Source organism: Drosophila serrata, unplaced genomic scaffold, assembly GCF_035046125.1.
Source record: "Drosophila serrata isolate PLE 108 unplaced genomic scaffold, ASM3504612v1 contig_82, whole genome shotgun sequence".
NCBI lineage: Eukaryota > Metazoa > Arthropoda > Insecta > Diptera > Drosophilidae > Drosophila > Drosophila serrata.
The window spans coordinates 27,810-50,469 of NW_028256980.1; the positions used below are offsets into that span (position 1 = coordinate 27,810).

The window sequence follows — 22,660 nt, forward strand, 5'->3', positions numbered from 1 at the left end:
TTGAGGAGAAAGTCCTGATATGGCAGGCAATTTGCACATGTGGCCTAAAAACCAGCCCATTTTTCACAAATGGCACAATAAACGCAGAGGTTTACCAAAAAGAGTGCATTAAAAAACGTTTAATACCGTTTTATAGAAAGCACAACGTGTCGACAATATTTTGGCCAGACTTAGCGTCAGCGCACTATGCCCGGTCAACATTGGCGCTCCTTGAGGCGGAGAACATCAAGTTTGTTTCAAAAGAGGAGAACCCACCAAATTGCCCAGAGCTGCGTCCCATTGAGAGATATTGGGGCATCGTTAAGCGAAATTTAATAAAAAAATAGTAGTCTCTCCCAAAATAACAAAGAAATGAAAAAAAACTGGATGCGTGCAGCCGGCAAGGTCACCAAGGAGGGTGTGCAGAACCTGATGAGAGGAGTTAAGCGAAAAATTCGCTTAAAAATAAGAAGTTAATTTTTTTTAAATTCTGTTTATAAAAATTGAAAGTTTAAGTTTTGCTATAAAAAGAACAAAAAGAAAAATTGAAATCGAATCAAAAACATGAAAGTTATAGTAGAAAGAAAGTGTGCAGTTTCTTTTCGGTACATTCCTTAACGAAAGACAGACCTGTAGACATATTTTTCAGAAGCACAATTCCAAGTTCAATAAAAGACATTAAGGAAAAGAGGGAAGAAATCAAACAGAAAATAGAAACAAAACAGGTTATAGATCTAGAATTCCACAATCAAAAAAGAAAACAACCGATTCAATATTCACCAAGTGACACAGTACTAGTAAACATAGATAAAAGACTAGGAACACGACTTACACCCAGATACAAAACAGAGAAAGTAGCAGAGAATAAAAACACCACTGTTAAAACACGAACCGGTAAAATCATTCAGAAAAAATTATATAAGAACATACATTTTCAGACTAGTTTTACCAACATGCTTGGGGATAACCACGGTCCTCGATTATTCCAATTCGCAAACCATCTCACTTGAAACTGACAGCTAAACAAGACGGAACATTTAAAATCATCCACATTTTAAACTTACAATACTACGAAGAAACACTTCGGAATTGGACGAATCACTTCATAAAATCATATCATCTCACCCATTACACCAATATTTCTTACGAATTAGGACAGCTATATACTCATTTACACAGACTACAAACTCGGAAAAGACCAAAAAATGCAATTGAAGCAATAGGTACTGCTTGGAAATGGCTGGCAGGAACGCCAGATCATCACGATTACGAAATTTTAGAAAACAAGATAAATGAACAACTAAAAAACAAAAATAGACAAGTAGTAATCAATAGATTAACTAATAAAAAAAATCAACCAACTAACTAAAGCAAGCAAATATCCTAAAATATAAAATACAATTAATAAAAGAAGGAATAACTAATATAATACACGCAATTACAAGGGCAAACACAGTAAATTCCTTTGTATTTACAACCACAATAATAGAAGATATCTTCAGAAAAGAAAATAACTTTTTTTTTGAACGTAGAAGAATTTCTAGAGTTTGCTAAGGTCAAATTAGCCACAAATGGTAACGACCTCCTTTACATTATTAGCTTACCAACCATAAAAACAGACAACTGCAGAACACTTAAAATTAAAGCAATAAATAAAGCCCAAATTATAAATGATATAAGACACGAAAATTTGTTAGAATGTATGAAACAACTATTTGCAATAACAGAACCATGCGAATCCCATAATGATAAGACTACTTGTAACTCAGAAAAATTGTTAGATTTAAGTAACGATACTTGTGTAACTGCACTACTAAATTTAAGAAAACCCGAATGTAAGATAATTAAAAATCAGCACATACCAGATTTTGAGGAGATAGTGCCAGGCACCATACTACTGAACGATTTCAATGGACAAGTATCACTGGATGAAAAGGAAGTAAAATTACATGGCTCTTTTATCATACAATACCGAAACTCAACGGTTACTATTGGCGAGGTGACGTACGAATCAAGAAAAATCAACATAGCTGAACCAGAACCTCCAGTTTTCCAACTTATGGGAGAAAAAACCAAACTTGAGGAAGTTCTCTCACTTCGAATGGTCAAAGAATTGCACATCAACAACACAAAAGTGATTGAGAAACTAAGAAGCAACGCAACAATATCAACTTCTGTTAGCTATGGATCTACCATCATCCTCCTGATAGTAATAATAGGCATGGCCACAACAACCAAGAACAACCGCCCCTCTTCCGGAAATTCAAGAAAAGCCTACACAACCCGGACCGTTACTCTTTTACGTTGCGACCGAGGACCGTCGCATTTAAGGGGGGAAGAGTTAACAACCTAGTTTCTAAAATCGTTGACAAAGAAGATGCAAGCTCAGTACATATGACGCAACCGGGTGAAGAAACCAAAAGTTCAATTTACTACCAACTCAGGAAACTTCCGGATTAGTGTTCACACGATCGTTCCCCAAAAGATGCAAGCTCAGCGCACGTGGCGTACCATATCTAGGGCATCTGCCAATGTGGAAATCAATGCAATGACCAATGGTAATTAGAAGCGGCCAATAGTTAAAAATCGTCATAACCAGCTAATGAGAACAAAGAACGTCAGCGGAAAAACAAAGAACGTCAGCGGAAGCAACGGCGGCAGTCGTCATCGAAAGTCGCATACACTGGGATTGGTGAATCATCCTTGAATTCTGATAAGGCAGTCGACATTCTAGCGCAATTCCGGGATCCAAGCTATCGTACCTCATTGTCCGCAGTCGTGACTCATAGTATCACTGAGTATCAGCCCCATTTTAATATAAATGCATCATGGAAAATTCCGCAAAATATATCGCTCGCTGATCCTTACTTCAACCGATCAGAACGAATGGATCTTCTAATTGGTGCTGGCCTCTTTTTCGAAATAATTGGTACGGGACAAATTCATTTGGATAGCGCGTTACCAACACTTTAGAACACCAAACTTGGTTGGATCGTGTCTGGAGGGCTGCCGAGTGCGTCAACTCATTTCTGTCTTAGCTGCCATCGTCAAGGATCCTATTAATTATTCTGATTTTGAGAAATCGAGAAACCAGTATTGTTGCCTGAAGACTTGCGATTCGAGCAGCTTTTCAAAGAAAGTTGCGTTAGGCTTGAAAATAAGCAGTACTCTGTTCGTCTCTTGTCCACATAAGGATTCGAACGACGATAGCCAGGCAATACGAATCACCTAAAGAGATTCACCTAAATAGATTCACCTAAAGAGATTTCTATTGCCTAGCTCATCGTCGCTAAATTGAATAGGAATCTAGCCTTGACGGCTCAGTAGTCTGCATTTTAACGGGAATATATGGAGCTAGGTCCTGCTTCGCTGTGGAGATATCTGCAAGATGTACCTCTGCTGATGACTTTTTGCAATGTATCCACGGACAAAATGAGGGATTTTACGTTAAACACAGTGACTTATGGAACCAAGCTATCTGCCTTCTTGGTTATAACAGCCATGCATCAGAGCTATTATAATAAGGAGGAATCATTCCCGGTTGGAGCCAAAATTGTTTGTTAAGATTTCTATGTGGATGATTAAATTTCTGGTGGTGATTCAGTTGAAAAGGTGAGAGTAATTCGTTGCCAGGTGAAGGAACTACTGTCGCGAGGGCACTTTCAAATCCGCAAATGGTGTACGAATGATGCAGGAGCCCTCGAAGGGGAGTCTGACTGAGACAGGGCACAATTAATCAAATTTTACAATGGACATCGCCAAGGCCTTGGGATTGGTCTGGGTCTATCGTCTGATTAGCTCCTTTTAAACTTTTCTCAAAATCTGATCGACGCACCAAACGATTTGCATTATCAACAATTGCAAAATTTTATGATTCAATTGAACTAATTACACCAATCATTACAAAATCTAAAATATTTTTGCAATGCTAACGTAGATTGGGATGACAAATTGCCAGAGCCCATTCTTTCGCCATGGGAGTATTGGAACATAAGATTTCCACAATTCGCAATGCTACCACAGGCTTCCGTTGAAGTGCACGGATTTTGCGATGCTATCCTATCACCATATGGCACGTGTTTATACTTGCGATCGAGGTCAATGGAGAATTAAAAGTACATTTGCTCTGTGCCAAGTCGAGAGTAGTTCCATTGAAGGCCTTGACAATTCCAAGATTGGATTCAAGCACTATTATTGACTGAGCTTATCGTAAACGTCAAGGAATGCATAGGGTTCGAAAGCGCCTTTCATTGCTGGTCTGATTCGTCTTTTGTGTTGGCATGGATTCGCCAGCCCCCGAGGGAGTTCAACGTATTTGTGTCAAACAGAATCGCAAAAATACACGAGATGACGAAAGATATGACTCGGCATCACGTTCCGACAATTTTAAGCCCGGCAGATGTCGTGTCGCGAGGATTTACCCCAAGAGAATTGCTGGATCATTCCCTTGGGCTAACGTACCTTCTTTCCTTCTCAAAGCTCTTTGATTTGCCAGTTAAGCATCTTCCAGAGCGTCGTTCCGCAACTTTAGTTGGAGCCATTTGCGTTGACGTTTCATCAAGCAGAAAATTCATCAACACTTTTGATAAGTTGCAGCGCGTATTTCCTTACATTCATCGTTTCATTGCCAATTGCAAAGCCAAAGCTGTTCCTTTAAAAGGCGTTCTTTCGGTTGAGGAGATCAACCTTGGTACTGTACTGCTTCTGAGAAGCATCCAATAGCTTCACTTTGTCAAGGAGTATCGGGCTTTCAACCAGGACAAGCCATGTCCTCAGACAAGCAAACTGATTTCTCTGAGGCCAACGGTTTCGATGGATTACTTCGCTTTGATAGAAGGCTGCAGATCTCAATTTTGGACTACAATATGAGGCATCCGATATTGTTACCCAAGGATCATGCAGTCACCAATGCAATCATGGTTTATTTTCATAGGATATATTTACATGCAGGACCACAGGCATTGCTTACCACATTGCGGCAAAGTTGTAGGCCGCAAATTCATAGCTAGCGTCGTCAACAAATGCATCCGATGTTTTCGAATGAAGCCTGTACCTTGGGAGCACGTTATGGGTAGCCTGCCAGCAGATAGAGTGCAGCCTAATTCGGTATTTTTTATCACAAAGCGGAAAGGCGGCAAACTTGGAAGTCGCCCAGGACCTCACAACCGATTCCTTCATCGCAGACCTCAGAAGGATTATTAGCCTGGCAACGGGTGACCTCAATACAGCAGCACTTTTGAAAAAGGTGGAGCAGCGAGTACTTGTCCCTACTGCAAGAAAGGAGCAAGTGGCGCTTCGAAACGTCCAATATCAAGGTTGGAAACAGGAGGAAGGTTGAAAGGAGGACAACATTCCGTCCATATTGGAACAGTTGGAACAGTTCCTCTTCCAACGGGGGGAATATGTTCGGAGCAGACCGCTCGCGCCTACTTATGAGCGCATAGGTGTATCACTGCACCTGCAGCGCTCTTAGCTCTTCTCTTTGTTATCTATTTCTCTCTCTTCTTCTTCTGTCGCATTATCTGTTAAGCAAAGACCAAGCGTCCGATCGGCAGTTGGAGCTCCGACGAGTATGAAACAAGAAAATAAATACGGCATATAACGACCTATACGTGCGTTAGTGATTATTGGCTCAAGGGTGGCAAATTCGTTGTTTTCCCCATAAACAAAAATGATGAATATTTTTATTTGCGACTGCTGTTGGTAATTGTACGTGGACCAAAATCATTTGCGCATTTGAAAACAGTGAATGGCCACCAATGTCAAACATATCGAGAAGCATTTCAACTATTGGGTTTGCTAGAGAACGATTCACTTGCAACTCAACACGTTTTCCTTCACAACCAATTTAATGACGTGCATATACCTTGCATAGCTGACGCATTCAAACGGATAATGGTGACATCTAAACAACCGATGAAATCTACAATAAGGGATTAATGCTGATTGAGGATCAATGCTGATTGAGGATCAATGCTTGACTATTGCAAACAAGCTACTGAATAAAGTAGGAATGATTGCGCTAAATCAATGCAACCAAGAACTAAATCGAGAGCTGCAATACGAAGTATATACATTGCAGGAATTCGTTCGAAATAATGTTTCGTTGCTGAATGAACAGCAAAATCAAGTATACAAAACATTAATGCCAGCGGTGCACAATAATACTGGTGGTCTATTCTTTCTGGACTCACCTGGAGGAACAGGGAAAACATTTGTCAGTTCATTGATTTTGGCCACTATTCGATCAAGATGTGACATAACTTTTGCGTTAGCATTATCTCGGCGACTCTTATAGATGGCGGTCGTACTGCACATTCTACGCTTAAGTTTATTTTAGACACAATTGATACTCATGCAATATTTCTCGATCCAGTGCAATGGGAAAACTGTTGATATAATGCAAGCTCATTGTTTGGGATGAGTTCACAATGGCATATAAGAAATCATTTGAAGCACTTAACTTCACACTGAAGGATCTTCAGAAAAACCAACATCTTTGGCGGCTTGATTATACTGTTGGGAGGCGATTTCAGGAAAACGTTGCCAGTTATTCCCCGTGGAGCGACTGCAGATAAATTGAATGTTTGCCTGAAGGCTGAATGGATTGACGTAGCACAGGGACGGCCAGGATGTTGGCAGGCGATTTCAGGAAAACGTTGCCAGTTATTCCCCGTGGAGCGACTGCAGATAAATTTAATGTTTGCCTGAAGGCTGAATGGATTGACGTAGCACAGGGACAGTCAGGATCCGTTTCAAGAATTTTCATTGGTTCAGACGTGGTTGCTGTAAAAGATTCCGACCCGATTGCCAAGATAATTAAATTAATCTGTTTATTCAATCTTAAATGCGTGTTATGCCTCCGGAGTTCGACTTACGGACGGTGCTTGTCATCGCTCATCGGGATCCGAACGGGTGCCGTGAAAGTTTTCCTCCGAAGAAAGGCGTCAATCGGCCTCGAAACTCAACACACGGAAATATATATATATATATATATACGAATTTTCACATATATATATATATGTTCGCGGTGCGCGTCACACCGATGGGACGATTTCCGTCGACAGCCTGGCCGGAGGTTCGAGCACAACCTCGAGGATTTTCTCCAATTTTCCCATTTTTGCCGGCGCTGTCCTCTTGCGCCATGTCCCCGGCATTGCCTGCGCAGCCACCACCCTGCTGCCATCTTCGCATGGTTCTCCTTGAAACATTTCATGCTTTCATGGATATTGTTCATCGTTCCTACAATTAAATTGTTCTCGTTAATAGTTGTGGTATGACAGCTGTTAAGTTTTGGGTTTAGTGTTGGTTTTAGTGTTGGATAATGCTTTGAGTTATGTGTTACACCATGATTGATGTGTTAGGTTAGATCATGTTCGGTGTCCAGTTTTGGGTTATGAGTACGACCAGGGGTTGTATCTGTCACTGAATGTGGTTTTGTGTCCCAGATATACAGGGGTGGTCAAATGTTTTTACACAAATGCATATTTGTTATTATTCTTGTTGTTGTTGACCGATTTCCATGAAATTTTTTATCGCTTAAATTGATTTATTCAGGAAGAAACAGAAAACGAAAACAAAAGATAATAAGCATCTATTCTTATCATTTTTGGCTCGGTTCTGCATAGATCAATCTAATCAAAAAATAAAATTTCAGGAAGAACGGTCAACAATCACAAGAACAACTAAAATAAATTGGGCTATGAAAATGGTCGATGTGTAAATTCTTCTGACTACCTTTGTACACTCGTTTGGTTTTCCGTTTTTTTTTTTTGTTTCTGTTACTGTAACGAATTGGTTGACCGCTTTGGAAAAGTGATGTGTTTTACACCACACTAATTCCCAGATTTTTGGTTTCCATTCTGTCCTGTAGTGGCGTTTTTGATGTTCCGCTGCCTTTTCCATGTGTTCCGTCGCTTCCATTCTGATTGTTTTTAACCTGATCCATCTTGTCTTTATATCTTATTCCTTAAGTCCGGACCCTGCGGTTACTCTGTCGAATGTTGCGTTTGGTATTTTCAGTTCCTTCCAAAAACTAACTGGGCCGGGATGAACTGCGTTGATTCCGACGTGCTACTGTTAAACGCTAACATCAACTCCAAGATGTGTTCATCCCATTCCGTTTGCTCTTCTACTGCCAGATGCGATATCATTGTCTTTTCGGTCTATTTGTTCGCTCCGTCGGATTTTCCTGCGGTGTATATGACGCCGTGAACTGATGGCGGATCCCCCATTTCTCCATGGCCTTCCTTGTTTTCCGTCCGGTGAACTGGACTCTGCTATCGGATATCAGGGTTGTACACTCATAAAAATATTTTTCTAGATTTAAGAAAAATCGCCCTAAAAAATAATCGCCTTTAAACTAAGAAAAATTTCTAGAATTAAGAAAATGTTTTCATAAATTTAGGGAATGGCACCATAAAATCAAAACAAGCCACCATAAACACAATTTTTTTGGTTAATTTGGTTAATTTAAATTTTTTTCTAAAATCTAGGGCGATTTTTCCTGATTTTTTTCGTTTAGCGTCTTTCTCAATATACGTGCGAATCGCCCTAGTTTTGACGGTCAAATTTTTGTATAACCATCGTTGTAGAACTACAGGTTACAGATTTTAGTTTAAAGGGATATCCATGAGAATGACAGAGAAGGAGATATTTTCGGTATTCTTCGGGAGGGCTTTGGGTTTTCAGTTCGTGTAAAGTGTTAGCTTCGGGTTTTCAGTGCGTGTAAACAGATCAAAGTGTTAAGTTGCGTGTAAAAAGGGATGCGATGGAGACATTTTTAAAAAATTTGAAAGGGGATATTTTGCTCAACATTTTTATACCCTTGCAGGGTATTATAATTTTAGTCAGAAATTTGCAACGCAGTGAAGGAGGCACCTCTGACCATATAAAGTATATATATTCTTGATCAGGATCAACAGCCGAGTCGATCTAGCCATGTCCGTCTGTCAGTCTGTCCTTCTGTCCGTCTGTCCGTTTCTACGCAAACTAGTCTCTCAGTTTTAAAGCTATGTGAATGAAACTTTGTAGTTAGCCTTCTATATACTCTCACTCGTATATATGTCGGAACGGACCAGATCGGACGACTATATTATATAGCTGCCATAGGAATGATCGGAAAATTTTTACAAAAAAAATTATAAGATTTTCAGTTTGCAACAGAATTTGATCAAATTTAAGGTATAGCCATTTTTTTCAACTAATTTTCATCAAATTTAAGGTATAGCCATTTTATATTAGTCTAAAATTTTGTGTTAAATTTCATGAAAATCGGACGACTATATTATATAGGTGCCATACAAACAATCGTATGATGTAGAAGAAAAATGAAAAATCTGTGAATGTAAAACTGCAAATACAATATGTATAGGTTATATATATCTATATCTATATCTATACTATTATATAAAGAGGAAAGGTTTGATTTTTTGTTTGTTTGTTTGTATGAATTGAATAGGCTCCGAAAGTACTTGGCAGATTTGAAAAATTCTTTCACTGTTGGAAAGCTACATCATTCCTGAGTGACATAGGCTATATTTCATTTTAAAAAAAAAATAGGCATCCTTACTAAAATTACGATAACGTAATCCAAGGTGTTAAAAAAATATCAAAAAACTACCTTACATCTACCGCCCTCTACAGGCAGCCAGCTGAGTCAAAGCATTTCCTGTCAAACATTCAAAACATATTGAAATAAGGAATTGGAGATAAAAATTTTATTTTTTTGTTCAGGTTCAGTAAGAAACGAAGTCATGCCACCCAAGAAGTCGAGTTTGGGTCGTCGTACTCGCAATACAGAAGCAAAAAGACGTAAGATTTCGAATATGACTGACGAAGAACGGGCCTCCATCCGAGAGACTGAGCGGCTGAAAGCAATGCAGATGCACAACGAGGAATCAGTAGAAATACGAGCAGATAGGCTTGAGAGAAAACGATTGAGAGTTAGGCAGTCGTGTTCTGCACCAATCGATTTGATTCACTCTCAAAATAATGAACGCGACAGGGCAAGGGTAGCGCGTTTACAGCTTGCAGCAGATCAAAACCTGCAATACAATCGTCTTGCATACAGATATAATGCAACTGTTGATTACAACTCGAATCGCAATGTCGTTATTGGCCGGATGCATCAGGTCTGCATATACTGTCAGGCTCCTTCGATTGAATCAGACGAAACTTCGGTCCGAGGAATATATCCATTTGCGGGATGCTGTGATGAATGACCGTAATACAACCAACGTTGGAAAGCTCACGATTTTGCCATCCTCATACATAGGTAGTCCACGCAACATGCATGAATATGGTCAAAATGCCATGGCATATGTTTGTTGCTACGGCCGTCCAGACTTATTTATCACCTTCACATGCAATCCAGCTTGGGACGAGATAGTACAGCTGTTATTTCCTGGACAATCGTATAGGGATAGGCATGACATCACAGCCCGTGTTTTCAGACAAAAGCTCAAGTCACTGATGGATTTTATTGTGAAACATGGAGTTTTTGGATCTGTGCGGTGCTGGATGTATTCAGTAGAATGGCAGAAGAGAGGATTGCCGCATGCGCACATACTGATTTGGCTGTATGATAAAATTACTCCAGACGAAATCGACGATGTTATATGCGCTGAGATTCCACTTGCCGAGGTTGATACGGATTTGCATGAAGTTGTCATCAAGAACATGATCCATGGCCCTTGTGGTACCCTCAACCCATGTTCACCATGAATGGTAGACGGGAAGTGTTCCAAACGATATCCTCGAGCAACACCGTAACAGGGGACGATGGATATCCTCTGTATAGGAGACGGTCAACTGAAGATGGAGGGACTTCGGCAAATTTAAACATGAGAATTGGTAATATTGAGGTAGACAATCGTTGGGTGGTTCCATACTCACCACTATTGTCAAAATCATACAAAGCGCACATCAACGTAGAATATTGCAATTCCGTGAAATCGATTAAATATATCTGCAAGTACGTGAATAAAGGCAGCGATATGGCAGTTTTTGGTTTTCAGGCAGAAAATGGTGACAACAATGCAGTACGAGTTGTCGATGAAATATCTCAATAACAGGCTGGAAGATACATAAGCAGCAACGAGGCTGCATGGAGAATTTTTTCGTTCCACATTCATGAACGCTATCCAGCTTTAGTTCACTTGGCAGTCCATTTGGAGAATGGTCAACGTGTCTATTTCACAGCAGAAATGTGCAAGAAAGAGTCCTGAATCCGCCAGCGACAACTCTGACTGCCTTCTTCACCTTATGCCAGGAAGATGATTTTGCCAGAACCTTGATGTATTCAGAAGTGCCCTCTTAACCATAATATGCCCAGCAGGTGGTCAACTAGCTCATATACCGAGGATACCGATGATCCAAAATGATATGACAATCCCATTTAAATGGCTTCAATTTCCGGTAAAAACATCTTTCGCATTAACAATTAACAAGTCACAAGGCAAAACCTTCGAATTACTAGGGATCGATCTGCGAAATAAATGTTTTACTCATGGTCAACTGTATGTTAGTCTATCGAGAGTCGGAGCCAATGAAAATCAATTTATTTTGCTGCCACAAAATAAAACATCAAATATTGTTTACAGAGAAGCTCTAACAAAATAAATGTATTTTCTTTTAGGGTTATGACCTCAATAATTGAAATAAAAAAAACAAAAAAATAAAGGATGAATATGTGTCATATTATTATTATTATTATGAATGTGTTAAAATTGCCAAATCTAAATGTAATGTTTAATGCCCGTGCGAAGCCGCCTTTTTTTTTAACACAAATATATATATTTTATATTGTTTGGATTCCTAGTCAAAAAAGTTCTATCTGCAAGGGTATTTAAACTTCGGCGTGCCGAAGTTAGCTTCCTTTCTCGTTTAAGGTAAGTTTATTAGTATTGTTTACTTAAAGGTATTTATATAGATATATAATCTTAATCTAATAGAAGATGAAAAACGGAATTTCAAAATTAGTGCAATTAAGTGCCTAACTTGGGACCAACTTCGTGGGAAAATTCCAACGAATATTGTTGGTGTGGCCATGAAGTTTTATAATCTTAAAAAACTCAGGCGTAATGTAAGTAATTCATTATTAACTATATTATTTGCAATAAGTAGTCAAAAACATGTACACATACATACTGCTTACGTCAGGAGGCCCTTCGCGGCGCCGCCTCTGCCCACCGAGATTCCAAAGTTTTACCGCTCTTGCACTCCCGCAAGTCGGCTCTTCGCGCACTGCTCATCGGGCTAGTCTAAGCGCTCCCGCGCCCACTCTTCGATGTTCGCGAACTCCCGCTCCCGAATTCCCGATCTTCGCTCGCTGCTAAGCGAGCTGAGGGACGGCTAGTTCGCGCTCCACTTCGCGGGCCCGCTCTCGCACTGTTAAGCTTAGCTTATCGGTCGGGAGCGCAGCCCTTACGTTTAAGCTAATTAGTCTTATGTATGCAGCGAAATAAAGCTGACCATTTGAATTGCCCACGACGCCCCGCCTTTACTTTTCGACATCGCTTGCGACGTGGGAATTTTCACTGGGCTACATTTTCCAGGATCTTTAGCGGCAGGATCGCCCCCCTACAAACACATACATACATATATACATATATGTGAAATAAAAAAAAAAAATTAATTAAAATTGTATTTTTAAGATTATCTATATCTATACTATTATATAAAGAGGAAAGGTGAGTTTGTTCGTTTGTTTGTATGAATTGAATAGGCTCCGAAAGTACTTTGAAAAATTCTTTCACTGTTGGAAAGCTACATCATTCCTGAGTGACATAGGCTATATTTCATTTAAAAAAAAAAATAGGCATCCTTACTAAAATTACGATAACGTAATCCAAGGTGTTAAAAAAATATCAAAAAACTACCTTACATCTACCGCCTTCTACAGGCAGCCAGCTGAGTCAAAGCATTTCCTGTCAAACATTCAAAACATATTGAAATAAGGAATTGGAGATAAAAATTTTATTTTTTTGTTCAGGTTCAGTAAGAAACGAAGTCATGCCACCCAAGAAGTCGAGTTTGGGTCGTCGTAATCGTAATACAGAAGCAAAAAGACGTAAGATTACGAATATAACTGACGAAGAACGGGCCTCCATCCGAGAGACTGAGCGGCTGAGAGCAATGCAGATGCACAAGGAAGAATCAGCAGAAAGACGAGCAGATAGGCTTGAGAGAAAACGATTAAGAGTTAGACAGTCGCGTTCTGCAGCAATCGATTTGATTCACTCTCAAAATAATGAACGCGACAGGGCAAGGGTAGCTGAAGCGCGTTTACAGCTTGCAGAAGATCAGATATAATCCAACTATTGATTACAGCTCAAATCGAATGTCGTTATTGGCCGGATGCATCAGGTCTGCATATACTGTCAGGCCTCTTAGATTGAATCAGACGAAACTTCGGTCCGAGGAATATATCCATTTACGGGATGCTGTGATGAATGCTGCAACTCTTTTGAAGGATGGCAAAACTGCTCATTCTACTTTTAAACTTCCACTATCCGTCAATCTTGAACAACAATCTACATGTTCAATACGCAAAAATGGACCTATTGGTAATGTCGGGAGCACAAGCAGCAGATTTAATATTAGCATGTTTTAAATCATTATTTGTAAACAATCGATCAGCTGCGGCAGAAGCTTTCCACCTCATAAGCCGACATGAAAGCTCTTCCGCCGCAGCTCTTCTGTTTGGTTTATCTATTCTCTCGATTCATTCGCTCACTTACGTTGAAACTAAAAACACACAAAAACTTTGTAACCAAACCACACACAAGCACACACAAATTAAAACATAACTAATTTTACGCCAACACAAAACAAACCCCTCGCTAAATCAATTCGCTTAATAGGTGGCATAAATTAATGCCCTCCTCAAAACATTTGGTGACCCCGACGTGATCGCGTAAAAAATCGTTTTCGTTAAAATAAAAGGTGAAAAGTGCTTATATATAGTTCGTATGCTCACACAATACAATTGCATATCGTTGCATCGCTATTGAACTTTATCGGTACATTCGAGTACATAGCATCTCTTTATATATTTGTGCACTAGCATATAGTTGCAGCCCTTTTATATACTTTTCGTGCAAATTGTGTTTGTGCTGTTGGTTTTGGTGGTCCGATAGAACCGTTAGCTCGCGGTCAGTGAACGCCAAGCTTGGCTCCGCTATTCTTTCGTTCTCTATTCTCTGCGTTTGGTACAGCTGCATCGGTCGCAAACCCAAGGTGACATTTGAATACTCTTTTTGAAAATAAAATGGCAGAGAATGATTCGGTTACTGCGTGCCCATCCGGGGCCAATAGTGATTTGGACTTTTATAAAGCCAAAGCGGACTTTTTCGGTTCAGAAGAGGCGTCTCATTTTGATGAGGCCGACCTTCAAGTCAGGCTTGAGCTTATTGAAAAAATGCAAGATAAGGCTCAATCTACTAGAGCTGGCTAGTGATGTGCGTGCAAAATTTCTAAACATTTATTGTGCGGTGAAATCCAAAATATCTCGCGAACTAGCAAAACTCCGCCGAGTGTCAGTGATAAATTCGACTGCACTCCCAAATTTCAACATCGAGCAGGCTTCAACCTCCAGGGCTGGTGTCCGGGCCACTAGGCTGCCTGAGTTTAAGCTGCCACGATTTGGAGGCGCTTATATGGACTGGCCAGATTTCTACGCTATGTACACTACAGTCATCGGCAACAACGATGACCTGACCAATTTGGAAAAATTCCAGCATCTACGCTCCTGTTTGGATGGCCCCGCGTTAGACACAATTCGCTCGCTGGAGCCAACAGAGGCCAATTATGAGAAGGCAGTCGACCTATTGACTGCTAGGTTTGATAACAAACTTTTGCATTTTCAGGGGCACATACGATCTATTTTCAGGCTTTCTAGTGTGGTGAAAGGGTCGGCAAGGAGTTTGCGGCAATTGAGCGACGGCATCAACTCTCATCTGCGAGCCCTTAACACAATGGCAACCACCCAGGAGATTGCGGATGGAATGCTCATATCCCTGGTGTCCTCCAAACTGGATCAGCATACCCAGGAGAAGTGGGAAGAGGGATTGCCTACCAATAAGCTGCTAAAATGGACGGATATGGCTGGCTTTTTGGAGAAGAGATGTCGGATGATGGAAAACATTGAAAATGCTATGGTAACCCACACACCTAGCAACCAGGTGGGAAAAACTATAAATAAAAATGTCCAAAACGCTTGCACCGCATCATCCTACACCTCATTATGTATTTTGTGTGATTCTAAGGATCACTTTATTTCGAAATGTCCACAATTTATTGCCTTGAGTCCCACATTACGCTACAAAGAAGCAAAAAGGCTACATCTTTGCCTAAATTGCCTGCGTAAAGGCCACAGCCTGCAGCAGTGCAAAGCTGGGAACTGCAGGCATTGTCGCTCTAAGCATCATACATTGCTACATTTGGAGTCAAATCCTGCTTCATCACCCTCGCAGCCCACATCCACTTCTGCTCCTCAAAATAGTGCCTCGCTCACTTCTGCTTCGCCAAATTCACCCCCACCTAAAGCCTCGGTAGATCATCAATCTGATTATGTGCTTCTTGCCACTGCCATCATATATGTCCGAAATCGTTCCGGCATAATGGTGCCCTGCAGAGCCTTGCTCGACTCTGCATCGCAAATTAATTTCATTACTTCTCGACTCGCTCATCAATTGCAACTGTCAACTCGTCGCTCAAATACATGCATCTCAGGTATAGGAGAGTCTTCACTCATGGCTGATAAGGCGGTAGATATTATTGTACGATCTCGCAACAAAGGTTACCGAACATCATTCGCTGCAATAATGACTAGCACCATCACAAATTATCAGCCGCATTTCGACCTAAACTCTTCAGAATGGAACATCCCCAGCAATTTATTCCTCGCCGATCCGCTCTTTCATAAAAGTCAAAGGATTGACATTCTTATAGGAGCTGGAATCTTCTTCGACCTGCTTTGCGTTGGGCAGATACGGCTGGCCGATCACCTTCCCTCCTTGCAAAAAACTAGATTGGGTTGGGTAGTATCCGGTGGCATATCTTCGCCGGCCCATAAACACTCTTCTCTTCCCGCATTGTCAGTTGAGCACGATGTACAATTGGATCCTGAATCGTTGCCGGACCTTGTCAAACGGTTTTGGGAAATTGACAGCTATTGTGGATCGTCATCTGCTCCAACTGATGAGGATGCCTTGTGTGAGAATTTATTTGCTCAATCTCATTCTCGGCTTGAGTCAGGCCAATATTCAGTTCGATTGCCCGCAAAGACTAGTCTCGATATGCTAGGAGATTCATACCATCGTGCTTCGCAGCGATTCAAATCATTGGAATTCAAATTGGCTAGAAATCCTAATCTCAAGGCTCAATATATTGCCTTTATAAAGGAGTATATCGATTTAGGCCATATGTCGCTCTCTTGCAAGCAGTCAGCTTTGCCGCAATATTATTTGCCCCACCACTGCGTTCACAAATTGGACAGCTCGACTACCAAACTCAGGGTAGTCTTCGATGGTTCTGCCAAGTCTTCGTCTGGATACTCTTTAAACGAGTTGCTCTTTGCTGGTCCCTCCATTCAGCCTAAAATCTTCAGCACTTTGGTTCGGTTCAGATTCTTTAAAGTGGCACTATGCGGCGACATCTGCAAAATGTATCGCTGTGTGCGTGTCACCGAACCTGATAATCTGCTCCAATGCATCCTCTGGCGTGATAGTCCAAGCGAAGAAATTAAAATATACACCCTGGACACCGTCACTTATGGCACTAAGCCTGCTGCATTCCTAGCAATTCGTGCTATGCAGCAGCTCTCCTATGATGAGGAGAAGGATTTTCCTGTGGCAGCCAAGATCGTGCGTAGGGACTTTTATGTTGACGACCTTATTTCTGGAGGCGACTCGATCGAAGAGGTCGTTTATATCCGGCAGCAGGTTAAATCGTTACTTGCAAAAGGCCTATTTCCAATTCGTAAATGGTGCTCCAATGAGCCGGCAGCGCTTGAAGGAGAACTTGAGGCTGATCGCGAGAAAATGCTCAAATTTAGTGATGGGACTGACTACGCCAAAACACTTGGCCTATACTGGGATACAAGTTCCGATAATTTGCTTTTTGGATTCTCTGGAAATGTAGCAGACAAGCCAGCTACCAAGCGGTCTATTTTATCTGCCGTAGCCAAATTCTACGATCCCCTAGGTCTTACAGCGCCCATTATAACCAGGCTCAAAATATTCCTGCAAATCCTGTGGAAAGATTAGCTCGACTGGGATGAGACTTTGCCACAATCTTTGCATTCCTTATGGTTGGAACACTCCGCGCAAATCTCGGCAGTCAGCCATTTAAAATTTCCTCGCTTCATCATGCAATCTGACTCATCTTTGGAAATTCATGGATTTTGTGATGCAAGCTTGGCGGCATATGGTGTCTGTATTTATGTGCGCTCCGAAGCAGGGGGCACCTACTCATCACATTTGCTTTGCTCCAAGTCTAGAGTCTCGCCGCTTAAAACAATAACCATACCCAAACTTGAATTATGCGCAGCTCTATTGCTATCCGAACTCATCCACAACATCGCTAATGCCATTTCTCAGACTTGCACATATCATTGTTGGTCTGACTCAACAATTGTGCTCTCTTGGATTCGCCAGGCCCCATCAGACTTTAACATTTTTGTCTCCAACAGAATCGCGCAGATTCAAGAAAGGACCAAGGATATGGCTTGGCATCATATATCGACCCACTACAACCCGGCTGACATATTATCCAGAGGATGTACTCCGCTCGAACTTTTGGATTCGACGCTGTGGCGTGAGGGCCCACCATTCCTGCGGACAGACGAAGCTTGCTGGCCGCCTCATACGCCTACTCTAGTAGATGTGCCTGAACGCCGCCGCCTCGCGCTGGTGCTGACGCAAAGCCAGGATATTTCGTATGGCTGCAAGTTTCAAAATTGTTTTGGAAAGCTGCAGCGAGTCTTTGGCTACATACATCGGTTCCTAATGCTAAAAGCCAAGGATGAGCCACGACGGCGAGGACCTCTTACAGTAGACGACATCAAGGGAGGCACGCATCTGCTCATCAAGGGAATCCAGCTCATCAACTTTGCTGAGGAGTATAAGGCCCTGCAATCCGAAAGGCAGATTTCCTCAAAAAGCAAGCTGTACTCGCTGCATCCAATCTGCGATGAATCGGGACTTATTCGAGTTGGCGGTCGGCTGCAGAATTCATTATTGGATTATGATGCAAAACACCCAATTTTGCTTCCCAAGGATCATCCAGTCACGTCAGCAATCATAGCTCACTATCATTTGAAATTTCTTCACTCAGGCCCGCAGAGCTTATTGGCGGCCTTACGGCAAAGGTTTTGGCCAATTGGTGGTCGAAAAATAGTCGCCGCCACTATCAACAAATGCATTCGCTGCTTTCGATTAAAGCCCAAATTAGCTGAGCACATCATGGCCCCCTTGCCATCCAACCGCGTGCAGCCAAGTCGACCATTTGTCACAGTGGGAATCGATTTCTGTGGTCCTTTCTACTCCAAGTCTGAAGTCAGAAACCGGCCACCCGTCAAATGCTATATCGCAATATTTGTTTGCTTCGCCACTAAAGCCTGCCATTTGGAGCTGGTGGAGGATTTGTCTGCGGCTTCATTCATCGCTGCCCTCAAGCGCTTCATAAGCCTAAGGGGCAAGCCTGGCACAATATGGTCCGATAACGCTACAAACTTCGTTGGAGCCAAAAACGAGCTGCTGGAACTGAGGCAACTGTTTCTCGCCGACCCTCAAAACAGCGATCTTCAGCAGGCCTTCGTTTCCATCGGGATCAAATGGCAATTTATTCCCCCTCGTTCGCCTCATTTCGGCGGCCTATGGGAGGCTGCCGTCAAATCTGCAAAATATCATTTTCATCGGGTCGTTGGCAACACTATTCTCTCATTCAATGAGCTTCGCACTTTAGTTTATGAAATTTCAGCGATGCTTAACTCTCGACCGCTCTGTCCAATTTCAGAAAACCCTAACGATGTCCTTACACCTGGTCACTTTTTGATTGGGTCTTCTTTCGCCACAATCGAGGAGCCCGACATCACGCACCTCAGCATCGATCGGCTGAGCCGCTGGCAACGAGTTTGCCAAATTCAGCAAATCATCTGGCGGAAGTGGAGTACCAGCTACCTCTCGCTTTTACAAGAACGTGGGAAATGGCGTGCATCAAGGCCCAACATCCTACCGCATAGCATTGTGGTGCTCAAGGAGGACAACATCCCTCCGCTTCAATGGCGTCTTGGCAGAGTGGAGAGCATTATCCATGAAGCTGACGGTGTGGCCCGTGTCGCTGTCATTCGGACAGCCACTGGCCTAATAAAAAGGGCTGTTGGCAAAATAGCTGTTCTACCCCTGGAAACCACCTCATCTGGCAGCGTGCCGCATCCAGCGGGGGGAGCATGTCGGGAGCAGAAGCAGCAGATTTAATATTAGCATGTTTTAAATCATTATTTGTAAACAAGCGATCAGCTGCGGCAGAAGCTTTCCACCTCATAAGCCGGCATGAAAGCTCTTCCGCCGCAGCTCTTCTGTTTGGTTTATCTATTCTCTCGATTCATTCGCTCACTTACGTTGAAACTAAAAACACACAAAAACTTTGTAACCAAACCACACACAAGCACACACAAATTAAAACATAACTAATTTTACGCCAACACAAAACAAACCCCTCGCTAAATCAATTCGCTTAATAGGTGGCATAAATTAATGCCCTCCTCAAAACAGGTAAATTACTACAAGAGGCATCATTGATTATGTGGGACGAATGCACGATGAACCTTACAGGATCTAAGGAACTCCTCTGCAGTGATGGGCGGGACTACTTTTGTATTTGCTGGATATTTTCGACAGACTCTCCCCGTTATTAACAGAGGCACGCGAGCAGATATCATCAAGACATGCTTGAAATCGTCTCCCATATGGACTACGATTGAAACGTTAAAATTAAGGACAAATGTGAGAGCTCATCTTCATGGAATCACTGATATCGATTTCCCACAGCAACTGCTAAAACTTGGGGAAGGAATTTTTCCAACTCCAAATTTAAGCGGTCATTGTGACATTCTTCTGGATGAGTCTCTAGGTCAAATACTCCATAATTTTGAAAATTTAATAGATTCTGTATACCCTGATATCGAGAATTTGCACGAAAGAGACTTCCATTGGCTGTGTTCTCGGGCTATAGTATCACCTAAAAATGATACTGTCAATGAAATAAATAATCTGATTGTTCAAAAAGTCCCCGGCCAAACAAAAACATACAAATCGATCGACACTGTAACGAATATTGAAGATGCAGTCCATTATCCACAGGAATTTTTAAATTCGTTGAACCCTTCTGGACTGCCACCCCATGAATTGACGTTAAAAATCGGAATCCCAATTATGCTTTTAAGAAATTTAAACCCTCCGAGCATGTGTAATGGGACGAGGCTGCTTATTAAGGAGTTAAAGGACAATTTAATAGTAGTAAATATTATCACTGGCCCAGCAAGTGGTCAACTAGCTCATATACCGAGGATACCGATGATCCCAACTGATCTGCCAATCCCATTTAAACGGCTTCAATTTCCGGTAAAAACATCTTTCGCATTAACAATTAACAAGTCCCAAGGCCAAACCTTCGAATTAGTAGGGATCGATCTGCGAAATAAATGTTTTACTCATGGTCAATTGTATGTTGGTCTATCGCGAGTCGGAGCCCCTGAAAATCAATTTATTTTGCTGCCACAAAATAAAACAACATCAAATATTCTTTACAGAGAAGCACTAACAAAATAAATGTATTTTCTTTTAGGGTTATGACCTCAATAATTGAAAAAAAAAAAACAAAAAAATAAAGGATGAATATGTGTCATATTATTATTATTATTATGAATGTGTTCAAATTGACAAATCTAAATGTAATGTTTAATGCCCGTGCGAAGCCGGGACGGGCCGCTAGTATATTAATATATGTACTATATGTAATTAGCTAAGTGTGAATATTTTTATATAAATATATGTACATTTGTAAATATTAATATAATAAAATCCAAATAAAAAAACAAATACAAATAAAAAATATGTATGTGTTTTTCTTTAAGGCCTTTAAAAATTATAAATTCACCTCAAAATCAAGAAAATATGTAGATTCTTATATTTCGGGCCAGTTTTCTTAATTCAAGAAAGCTTTCCCTTAAATTTAGAAAAAAAAGTCGCATCTTAGTGGTCAAATAACCCTAAAACTAAAAAAAAAAATATCTAAATTTAAGAAAAATTTACCTTTAATTTTAGAAGCATTTTCACACATTTAGGGCAAATCGCCCTAAAACAAGGACATTTTTTCTACAGTTAAGAAAAATTGCCTTAGATTTGAGGAAGTTTCTTTCCCGATTGTAGGGCAAATTTTTCTTAAATTTAGGGCGACTCGCTTTTGGATCCATTTTTAGGGCGAATTTCTAAATCTACGGGCGAAAAGTGTTCTTTTCAGAGCGATTTCGCGTTAAAATTTTTATGAGTGTAGGCGCTCCGACCCGACGTCGGCGACCCAGGCGTGGTTGCTATGCCGTGTAAGTTGTTGCTGGCGATTTGGTGACATGTAATAGATGAAACGATGTATAATTTGTTTTAAGCACGTCTGTGCTGATTGAGTCTTTATTTTTGAGTAATTCTTAGTTGTTTCAAACTAAGGCTTGCTAGATGTCGGCGGCGCGGCAGAGCAGCCGTTTTATTTATTTATATATATGTAAAGTAACAATATATAAAATATGCAATGAGTACATATCGTATTACATTTTCACTTGAAATGTGTTTAGTCACTTTTAGGCACTTGGCACGCTGTTGCTGAGTGACATGGGTAATGCCCTATGTATATTATTTGTAAACAAAGTGTTGTGACCTCGGCTAACAAAGTGTTGCCGCTCAATATTTATATTAAGTAATAGGAACTCATATCATAGACAAACAACTCCGTTGATTCTATAACAAACCTCGATGATGTAGTAAATTATCCGACGGAGTTTTTGAACTCTCTGAAGTTACCAGGACTTCCACCATATAACTTCAAAACTCAAAGTTGGCAGAGTTTTTATGTTATGCCGTAATTTGAATCCACCCCGACTTTGCAACGGTACTCGACTTTCGGTAAAAAGACTTATGCCTATTTTGATTGAGACAACCATTATAAACGGAAAGTACGCAGATGAAAATGTATGTAATCCAATGATTCAGACTCATCTTCCGTTTGACTTCAAACGATAGAAATTTCCACAATTTCATTGTTTTTCACATGGGCCGTAGTACGTTGTGTGTTCACGAGTTAGGAAACCATCCGCTTCGTTTGTGTTAATGTGGTTTATTTCGCTTTTAAAAATGTGTTATTAATAAATGGGTGTAACTGTGTGTATTGGATGTAGGTATGCGTGGATGTATATAATTTTATTAAATTGGGATAATGTTCAAAAGGACACGTTTTTGGTATATATGTACAATTTGGTGTAAATAAAAGAGGAATTCAAAAAAATCGAGAATATTTGGCTTGATTTTACCGAAGTGGTGCCTGGAATTCCTGGCTGTGTGCTCAGTTATTGTGCCTGACGCCCTGTGCTATCCCCATCTAAAATTGTTTACCTTATCCTTAGAAACCT

The 22,660-nt window shown here is 40.9% G+C and overlaps 3 protein-coding genes and 1 long non-coding RNA gene across 4 annotated transcripts in view; 3 read left to right on the forward strand and 1 right to left on the reverse strand.

Moving 5' to 3' along the window:
* LOC110187607 (uncharacterized) overlaps window positions 1-6,765 on the reverse strand; it is a 28,315-nt gene extending 21,550 nt beyond the window's left edge. Inside the window, exon 1 of the long non-coding RNA XR_002319897.2 lies at window positions 6,174-6,765. This is a non-coding gene — a long non-coding RNA (uncharacterized LOC110187607). The remainder of the gene's footprint in view (window positions 1-6,173) is intronic.
* A 6,103-nt stretch (window positions 6,766-12,868) lies between these two features.
* Window positions 12,869-19,995, forward strand: LOC147644842 (uncharacterized). The gene is made up of 3 exons (XM_086839653.1): window positions 12,869-13,251; window positions 13,312-13,547; window positions 19,758-19,995. Exons 1-3 carry the CDS (start codon window positions 13,232-13,234, stop codon window positions 19,898-19,900), a joined length of 399 nt encoding a protein of 132 aa, XP_086695779.1. The 5' UTR covers window positions 12,869-13,231; the 3' UTR covers window positions 19,901-19,995.
* On the forward strand, window positions 14,503-17,249 carry LOC147644843 (uncharacterized). Its single transcript, XM_086839633.1, has 3 exons — window positions 14,503-14,821; window positions 14,873-15,164; window positions 16,314-17,249. The coding sequence occupies exons 1-3, from the start codon at window positions 14,640-14,642 to the stop codon at window positions 17,247-17,249; spliced, it is 1,410 nt and encodes a 469-aa protein (XP_086695759.1). The 5' UTR covers window positions 14,503-14,639.
* On the forward strand, window positions 15,121-19,698 carry LOC110187608 (uncharacterized). The gene is made up of 2 exons (XM_020957000.2): window positions 15,121-15,164; window positions 17,675-19,698. Exon 2 carries the CDS (start codon window positions 17,706-17,708, stop codon window positions 19,458-19,460), a length of 1,755 nt encoding a protein of 584 aa, XP_020812659.2. The 5' UTR covers window positions 15,121-15,164; window positions 17,675-17,705; the 3' UTR covers window positions 19,461-19,698.
* Window positions 19,996-22,660: the final 2,665 nt, after the last annotated feature.